The sequence below is a fragment of the Tachyglossus aculeatus genome (genome assembly GCF_015852505.1).
Source record: "Tachyglossus aculeatus isolate mTacAcu1 chromosome 12 unlocalized genomic scaffold, mTacAcu1.pri SUPER_6_unloc_4, whole genome shotgun sequence".
Classification (NCBI taxonomy): Eukaryota; Metazoa; Chordata; class Mammalia; order Monotremata; family Tachyglossidae; genus Tachyglossus; species Tachyglossus aculeatus.
In genome coordinates, this window is record NW_024044831.1 from 2,851,384 (window position 1) to 2,861,238 (window position 9,855).

Here is a 9,855-nt window from a genome sequence, read left to right on the forward strand (position 1 = left end):
TCGCAGACTGAGCCCCTCTTTTCCACTCCTCCTCCCCCCCTCTCCATCGCTCCCTTCCCTCCGTCTGCCCTACTCCCTCTCCCTCCCCATGGCACTTGCGTATATTTGTACATATTCATTACTCTATTTATTTTATTAATGATGTGCATACAGCTATAGTTCTATTAATTTGATGGTATTGATACCTGTCTACTCATTTTGCTTCGTTGTCTGTCTCCTCCTTCTAAACTATGAGCCCGTTATTGAGTAGGGTCTGTCTCTATATGTTGCCGAAGTGTACCTTCCAAGCGCTTAGTAGAGTGTTCTGCACACAGTAACCGCTCAATAAATGTGATTGAATGAACAAATGAATGTATTAATCAATCAAAATAAGTAAAGAGGCAGAAAATTTAAGGGACAGTTTCCACGATTGGGTCCCTACTCTTTTGTCATCCTCCGATTTTCTGATTTTCATAACCACCAAGAGTGATCTTAAAATTCATAGAATTACTGTGATTATTAGTAGTAGTATCAACATTATTATTATTGAATTCATTAAGAATTTACTAGAAAAAGACTGCCAAGTGCTGGGGTAGAAACTAACTAATTGGATCGGATACATTTCCTGACCCTCAGGGGCTCAGAATGTAAGAGAAAGAGAGAGCACATATTGAACCCCGATTTTACAGAGAGACCCAAAGATGTTACACGGCTGGACCAAGGTCATACAGCAGGCCGGTGGCAGAACCGGGCAGACCTTTCAAATCTCATGACTCCCAGGCACATACTAATTCCCAGCCATGATGCTACCCAAACAATCACTTGTCAGTCATTCCTTCATTCCTTCAATCATATTTATTGAGTGCTTACCGTGTGCAGAGCACTGTACTAAGCTCCTGGAGAGTACAATTCAAAATAAAGAGAGACAATCCCTGCCCACATCGGGCTAACAGTCCCACATGCCTTATCAGCCTGTGTCCCAGAAATTGACAAATCCTCAGACGCTGGAATTTCTCTTTGGACAGCTCTTTATATGGATACCCCCACGGTCAGAACCCTGTTGACGAATGGGATAGTCAGCAAAAGGAAACAGACATTTTGTCCCTTAGAGGGTTAATTTGTCCCTTTGGGTTCCTTAGGGACCCTTAGTTCTCTGTAGGACTCTCCCCAGGGCAGCCTTGATGTCCTGGTTCCTCAGGCTACAGATGAGGGGGTTGAGGGTAGGGGGCACCACGGTGTAGAACACGGACACCAGCAGGTCCAGGGTCGAAGCGGAGTCTGACAGGGGCTTGAGGTAGGAGATCACGGCCGTAGAGACGAAGACAGTGAAGACGGTGAGGTGAGGCAAGCAGGTGGAAAAGACTTTGGCCCGGCCCTCGGCGGCCGGTATCCTCAGTACGGCCTGGAATATGCGCACGTAGGAGACAAAGATTGAAATGGAGCAGACGACACCTAAAGCTACCCCACCAGTGACACTCACATCGATGGCGACATGGTCCTCGGAGCAGGAGATCTTCAGCAGGGAGGGGATATCACAGAAGAACTTCTGGACGATGTTAGATCCACAGAACCCCAGGGAGAAAGTCGAAGCTGAATACAACACCCCAAACAGCACCCCGATAAGCCAGGAGGCGGCCGCCATCTTTCCACAGGCCGTGCTGTTCATGATGAGCTCATAGCGCAGGGAGCAGCAGATGGCGGCGTAGCGGTCGTAGGGCATCGCCGTGAGGACAAACAGCTCTGAAGCAACAAACAGAGCCACCAAGAAGACCTGGGTGGCACATCCCTGGAAGGAAATGGGTCTACAATCGGTCAGAGAGAGATGACAATAGACTTGGGGACGGTGACAGACAGGTCGAGGAAGGACGGGTTCCTGAGGAAGAAGTACATGGGGGTGTGGAGGCGCCGGTCTAGGGCCTTGACGGAGGCGATGAGGAGATTCCCCATCAGGGCCGCCAGGTAGACCAGGAGGAACAGCGTGGCGTGTACCAGCTGCAGCACCCGGATCTCCGAGAAACCCAGCAGGAGGAATTCCCTCACCGTGGAGACGTTGGACATTTTGGGAGGGCAGCATTGACTTTCAGCATGTGTTGAGGGAAGACCCAAAGGTAGAATCCATTGATGGGATGAGTGAAGGAATTGACAGGACACTTGCTGGTGATTCTCTATGGAAAGGAGACAGGTATTGAATTCAAAATGATCTGAGTTCACCATGGTGGCATTGAACACTTTTGGGGAATGATGTCGACTCCCTGCACTCGAAGAGGGATGACTTCAATTTACAGACACTGATGTTGAGGGTGAAAGAATAAGGCTAAATCAATCAATTCTATTTATTGAGTACCTACAGAGGACACGGTAGTAGTACATTTTAATAGAACAGAATCTTCCATTCTATTGGAAGGATCAAGCTTCAATCTGTGTAGAAGGAGTGTGCAATGTTGGGAATAACACAGGGAGTCAGAGGACCTGGGTTCTAATCCCAAATCTACCACGTGCCTTCTGCATAGCCATGAGAAAATGACTTAATTTCTCTATGCCTCAGTTTTCTCAATAGTAAAATGAGGATTAGTTACCTGTTTTCCCTCCTACTTAATCTGTGAGTCCCCTGTGGAACATAGACTGTGTTCTACCAGATTGTCCTGAATCTCCCCCAGCACATAATACCTTCCTTGGATGGTAGTAAGCACTAAATAAATAACTAGAGTATTATTTCTGGCTGAGGAGACTGAAACTAAAATGAATAGCGGATAGGAGAGGTTAGAGAACAAAAAGATATTAACGAGACTGTTGTGAAATTTTTTCGGTGGTTTTGGAGTCAAACAGGAAATGCCTTTATACATCCATTCATCATTTTAGTGGAGAGACAATGAGCCTGGTAGACAGAAGGGCCTGGATTCTAATCCTGTCTCTGCCTTTTGTTCGCTGTGTGACTTGGGGCCAGTCACCTACCTTCTCTGTGTCTCAGTTATGTAATCTGTAAATTGGGTATTATGACTGAAGGCATCGTATGGGGCATGGACTGTGTCCAACCTGATGAGCTTGTATCCACCCCAGTGCCTAGTACAGTATCTGGCATATAATAATCACTTACGGATACAATAAAACAAACAACAAAAATAAACCCCACATATTCAACACCTGATTCCATTTTCTGACATATCTGCATTCACAGCTGTACACACACAAACACAAGCATACCTCATCATTCATCTATTCCTTTCCTAAAACATCGCTCAGCCTATATCTCTCCTCTCCTCAACCTCCTCTCATGACAAGTTATGTCTTTCCCAAGGAACAAAAACTCAGAATTGTCTTGAAGACTTTGCACCCTGTGACTGCACTTCATCTCCTTTCCATCCTTCAGCACGTCTTCTCAGCTCTCAAAGCAACTTTCTAGTGTTTCAGTTGTTGATGGAACTCCCTCCCTTAGCGACTCAAAATCAGAGAGAGCACAGTTCTTTCCGAATTCTGAACACTGCTAAAATACCCACCCCCCACCAACCAGGGTCCCCTATTCATTTTCCTGCCCTCTAATCCTACTTTACCTAACTCAAGCGTGAATCAACTCATTTCCATCATCATTTGGTGGATAAAGCATGGGCTACAGAGATCTCATTTTGACTGTGAGCGCCATGAGGGCAGATTACACATCGAGCAGCTCTGTTTCTATTGTACTCTTCCAAGCATAGCTTAGTAGAAGTTAGAATACTTAGGTTCTAATCCTGCTTCTGTAACTTTGCTTCTGTGGGACTTTGGGCAAGTCACTTCATTTCTCTGGGCCTCAGTTTCCTCATCTGTAAAATGGCATGGAATAATTGCATATTCATCTTTCCATTACAGTTTTCCTTCTAGTAACGGCAGGGAATGTGTCTATTATGGTGTTGTAAAGTGGATAGAGCATGGGCTTGAGAGTCAGGAGGAGTCACAAGGACCTGGGTTCTAATTATGGCTCCATCTCATGTCTGCTATGTGACCATAGGAAAGTCATTTAGCTTCTCTGAGCCTCAGTTACCTCATCTGTAAAATGGTGGTTTAGACTGTGAGCCTCATGTGGAAAAAAGACTGTATCCAACCTGCTTAACTTGTCCAGAGCTTAGGACAGTGCGTGGGACATAGTAAAAGCTTAACAAGTTCTATTAGTATCATTACTATTACTCTCCCAAGGGTTTAGATCACACAGTAAGCACCCAATCTGATAGTTATATTGAGTCAACCTAGCCCAGTAGGCTGGAAAGCCCATGAAGGCAGGGATTCCAACCTTTCCCACTATTTGTCTCCTCCCAACATTTGGAAAGAATTCTTACAGGGAGGAATTTCTGATAGTGCCATTGTCCATAGCTTGTCACTCTCTGTCAGCCCTGTCTGTCATTTACCCTCTGCTAGGGATTCTGGGACCGACTGAAGGCCAACGTGACTGTCCCTAGTGCTGAAACTTTGCCGGAGCACAGTAGCCCAGCGAGTAGTAGGCATGATAGCGAGGTTTGAGGAGGAAAAAGGAAAGGTGTGTTATGGTTTGTGGTTACTGAACTGGAAAATACCTCCCCTCTTGCTAGCACCCTGTTCCACTGGGAGCTGCCGCCCTGGTTCTAACCCCACCTTAGGCCCCAGACTGGCTCCATTTTTTCCATCCTTATCCTCGTCACCCGCTGCCTCTCCATCCCACTCACCCTCGGTCACTGTAACCGGGGCAGTGTGGGCCTGGGGGTCGCTGACCCCTGCAGGAATGGGCTGGTCCCCTCTTTCCCCTCAGACTCCTGGGATCAGTCATCCAGGAAGGAACAGAGAGCAGCCCTCGATCTCTCCCTTAAACTCTGAGAAGCTCTTCTGATGGGCCCCCATCCCTGTAAATAAAGCAGGAGATGCTCCGAGGGAGATCCCTGAAGGATAGCTCAGGGCCCTGCCGAGGGACCTCGTGGCCTGGACAAGCCAAGCACCTTGTGGTCACGTGATACCTGGGGGTCCTGGGAGACAAGGACCCGTTCCCCAGAGCACCAACAATGGTGCCAGCCCTCGGGGATCCCGTGGAAACAATGGCATCTACATCCCAGCGTCCCAGTGGTTCCTGTTTTCAGCGACAGTCTTTAGCCACTGTGAATTGTTTCACCTTTGTCTAATTCACAACATGAGACACTCAATCTTTCTGTCAATCAGCTAACCAACTTTTACTTATGGTCTTTCTGAAGTGCTTACTATATATCAGGTACTATAATAAGTGCAGGAGTATTTACAAGTTAATCAGATTGAACAGAGTCCAGGGCCCTGTGGGGCTCACATCTCAATTCCCATTTTACAGATTAGTGAACTGAAGCATGGAGAAATTAAGCGACCCTGCCCAAGGTCACACAGTAGACATGTGGTGGAACCGGAATCAGAACCCATGGCCATTTGAATCTCAAGCTCGTGCTCTACCCATTAAACAGCGCTGCCTCTTCTGACTTGTCCTGATTGCAAATCCGTTGAATCTCGGTTAATACTGATTATGTAAACTGCTCTCTTGAATCAAGCGTTCATCCACTTTCTCATTCCTCCCTTCCCTCCTTCCTCCTCTACATAATTTATTCTGTGTCTATCTCCCCCATTTGATCATAATCCCCTGGAGAGCAGGAATAAAGCATTTTATTTCTTTTGAACTATCATGAGAGCTTACTGAAGTGCCTTCTATCCAGAATGTAATCAATAAGCACTATTGATAATAATAATCATAATAATTATGATCTTTGTTAAGCGCTTACTATGTGCCTTTCACTCTTCTAAGTGCTGGAGTAGAAACAAGGTAATCAGGCTGGACACAGTCCCTGTCCCACATGGGGCTCACAGTCTCAATCACCATTTTATATATGAGGGAACTGAGGCACAGAGAAGTGAAATGACTTGTCCATGGTCACATGGCAGACAAGTAGCGGAACCGGGATTAGAACCCACTACCTTTGAGCCCCAAACCCTTGCTCCCGATGGATGGAAGGATGGATAGATAGATGAATGGTTGGAAGAATAAATGAATGGAAGGAAGGAAAGATGGATTGATGAGAGAGGATTCAATCGTATTTATTGAGCACTTATTGTGTGTAGAGCACTGTATTGAGAACTTGGAAAGTACAATTCAGCCACAAAGAGAGACAATCCCTGCCCCTACCGGGTTTACAATCTAGAAGGGGGGAGACAGACATTAAAAGAAGTAAACAGGCATTGATATAAATGAATAGAACTATAGATGTAAAACAACGATAACGGAAGAACGATTAGAAATGTTACGGATTAGTTAGAAGACAGTACGATCTGGAAAAGGAATATCCAAGGAATCACTATGAGTCAGAAATGACTCGACGGCACCTAATAATAATAATAGACGTATACATATCACAAAAAGGAAACAGGTAGTGATATAAATAAATAACAAGTGTTGTAGGGCAGGGATGGAGGTAGAGCAAAGGGAGCACGTCGGGGCGATGAGGACGAGAGGGGGAGCAGACTAAAAGGGTGGTTTCGTCTGGAAAGACTTCTTGGAGGAGGTGGGTTTTCAGCAGGGCTTTGAAGGGGGGACGTATGATCCTTTGGTGGATTTAAGGAGGGAGGGTATTAAAGGTCGGAGGCAGGACGTGGGCAAGAGGTCGGTGGTGGGACAGGCGAGAATGAGGCCCAGTGAGAAAGTTAATGGCACCAAAGGATTGGAGTGCACGGGCTGGGATGGAGAAGGAGAGAAGGGAGGTGAGGTAGGTAGGGGCAAGGCGATGGAGAGTTTTGAAACCAATAGTTTCGGCTTGATAGCAACTCTATCATACTATTCCAAGAACTTAGTATAGTGCTCTGCAGAGAGTGCAATAAATGAAGTACTCGATAATAATGCGGATGGTATTTTTTAAGATCTTACTATGTGCCAAGCACTGTTCTAAGTCCTGGGATGGATACAAGCAAATCAGGTCGTACACTATCTCTGTACCTCATATATCTCACAATCCTAATCCCCATTTTACAGAATGAGGGAATTGAGGTCGAGAGAAGTGAAGTGACTTGCCCAGTGTCTCACAACTGACAAGTGGTGGAGCCAGGATTAGAACCCAGGTCCTCTGACTCCCAGTCCCAGGCTCTTTCCTCTAGGCCCTGTCGCATACTCTGGGGCTACAATGGGACAACAGGTGTTAAACAGTGACAGAAGGGTCACAAAGACTAGAACTCCACATGGCCCAGAGTCATAGTCATAGTCGAGGGATTCTAAGAACCGAGAGAGATTCATGGTCCAAAAATAAATTTCCAAATATTCAGAATGGAGGCAAAGAACTGAGTTCAATCTCAAAGAAGAGAAAGAGTGGAGGGGAAAGTTAATGCCAAAACCAAATTGTTAGTCAATTGCATTTATTGAGCACTTACTGTGTGCAGCGCACTGTACTATGTACTTGGGAGAGTACAATATAACAGTATAACAGATACAGTCCCTGCCTGCAATGAGCTTACAATCTAGAGACGAGTTTACAGTCTGGAGACTGTATAACACGATACCCCAAATCCACAAACCCCTCTGACTTTTCCATCACGTTTCGTTACTAGGAAGAATTTCTTAACTATATATTTGATTGGCTCCCAAGCCCAACTGCTGCTGGGAAATTTTGGCCTATTGCCTTCTGGAAAACATATTTCCCTGAGTGAGTTTTTCACTATTTCCTTTCCCACAGTGGTGCTCAAGGCGATCCAAATGTATCCTTCATCATCGAGGGTGTTTGGTGCATGGGCATATTCAGAGAAAGATGATGTGGATTAGAAACCATGATTCTGATAGGTGCTTTCTATACTCTTCTCTGTGACCAATCAATCAATCATTGCTCCCCTAGTAATTTCTCCAGGGCGGCCTTCACATCCCGGTTCCTCAGGCTGCAAATGAGAGGGTTCAAGGCGCGGGGCACCACGGTGTGAAACACGGACACCAGCAGGTGCAGGGTCGGGGAGGTGTCTGATGGCGGCTTGAGGTGATAGAAGTTGGACATCGTGAGAAACACGGTGACCACCAGGAGGTGAGGCAGGCAGGCAGAGAAGGCTTTCGACCAACTACCAGCAGATGGGATCCTCAGCACGGTGGAGAAGATGGAGGCATATGACACAATAATGGAGACCAAGCACACAAAGCCCAAACAGGAACCAATAGCAACGCTCACATGGATGATGACGTGGTTCTCGGAGCAGGAGAACGTTAGCAGGGAAGGGATGTCGCAGAAGACCTGGAGGGACGACGTGGGACCCTCAGAAGGACAGGGAGAAGGTCGAAGACGAAAACAAGTCTCCAGACAGACTCCCGGTGAAGCGGGAAGCGGCCGCCTTCTTCCCACAGGCCCCTCGGGTTATGACGACCTCATAGCATAGCGGATGGCAGATCGCGCTGTACAGGTCATCGTCGTGAGGATGAACATCTCTGAGTCGGCAAAGAGAATCACCAGCAAGAGCTGAGCAACACAGGCCGAGACGGAGATGGAGTTGCAGTTGGTCAGGGCGTTGAGGATGGATTTGAGGACGATGACGGAGATGAAGCAGAGGTCGAGGGCAGACAGGTGACTGAGGAAGTATATGGGGGTGTGGAGGTGCCGGCCGAGGGTCGTGACGACGACGATGAGGAGATTCTCCATCAAGGCCGCTAGGTAGACAAAGAGGATTAGCGCGGCCTGGACCAGCTGCAACTCCCGGACCTCCGAGAATCTCAGCAGGAGGGATTCTGTCTTCATGGTGACATTGGTCATTTTCTGGAAATTGACGCTGACTGTAAAAGGGTATTTAGAAAATATAGGGATGAGAATAATAGTCCAGAGCAAAATAAACAGGAGAGGAGAAATTTTTTCTTTTGGAGGGAATCTCGGGGTCTTTTATGGTATTTCTTCACGTTCACTATGTGCCAGACACTGTACTAATCACTGGCTTAGATAGAAGCTAATCAGGTTGGTCATCTCCTACAATCAACGTGCCTTGCTTCAGGACGGCACTGAAACCACTCCTGACTCCTGGAAGTCCATTCGATTTGCAAATATCTGCCAGGATTTTGGTCACATAATTCTACATAATTGGAGGAGCAACACAGCCTAGTGGAAAAAGGATGGTCCTGGGAGTCTAGGGGACCTTGGTCTTAATCCTGGTTCCGCCAATTACCTACTGAGCGACCTCAGGCAAGTCACTTAACTTTGCCGTTCTTCAGTTTCAGTTTAAACTGGGGTTTAATATGATGAGCCCCATGTGGGACAGGGACAGTGTCCAATCTGATTATATCATATCTACTCCAGCACTGAGTATGGTGTTTGTTACATGGTAAGCACCTAAAAAATGTCACAATTATTATTATTAAGGAAGAACAGGAAAATACCTGTTATATCCTGGGCCTTTCTTGACCTTTACCTTTCCCCTGCTCCTCTCCGGAGTCACCGGGCCTGTCTTGGGCTGGGGATCATCGACCTCTGCTGAGTGAGAGACTCACTCCATCTTCTCGGTCCTGGACAAGGGTGGCGGTGACAGGAAGATCTGGGCGAGGGGTGAGAGCTGTCAGAATCCTCCCTAGCCCTCTCTGCTCTCCAGCTGGCTGCGCCATCCCCTCAGACGATGGCGGGGTTATTTTACGGGGGATTCCCCAGGGGAAGACGGAGCCTGAGCTCCGCTGAGACAGGTGACGGTCGGAAATCTTGGAAAGCCTGGTTCGTGGGCTTCCTGTAGTCCCGGCCCTCACAATCTAAATAACTGGTCATTACCATGTGATTCCCACTCTGGTACGCCTTCCTGGAATTACGTCAACGGACTAATGATCACTCCACAGGTGGACCTGAATGGAAACTAATAATAACAATAATGATAATCATAATGATAATGATAATAATAATAGTATCTTCAAAGCTCTTACTATGTGCCAAG

At 46.8% G+C, this 9,855-nt stretch overlaps 1 protein-coding gene across 1 annotated transcript; it reads right to left on the reverse strand.

Moving 5' to 3' along the window:
* Positions 1–7,790: 7,790 nt before the first annotated feature.
* On the reverse strand, positions 7,791–9,538 carry LOC119921652 (olfactory receptor 14K1-like). The gene is made up of 4 exons (XM_038741742.1): positions 9,428–9,538; positions 8,515–8,636; positions 8,320–8,380; positions 7,791–8,189 (listed from the first exon to the last, which is right to left on the reverse strand). Exons 1-4 carry the CDS (start codon positions 9,536–9,538, stop codon positions 7,791–7,793), a joined length of 693 nt encoding a protein of 230 aa, XP_038597670.1.
* Between the last annotated feature and the right edge of the window lie 317 nt (positions 9,539–9,855).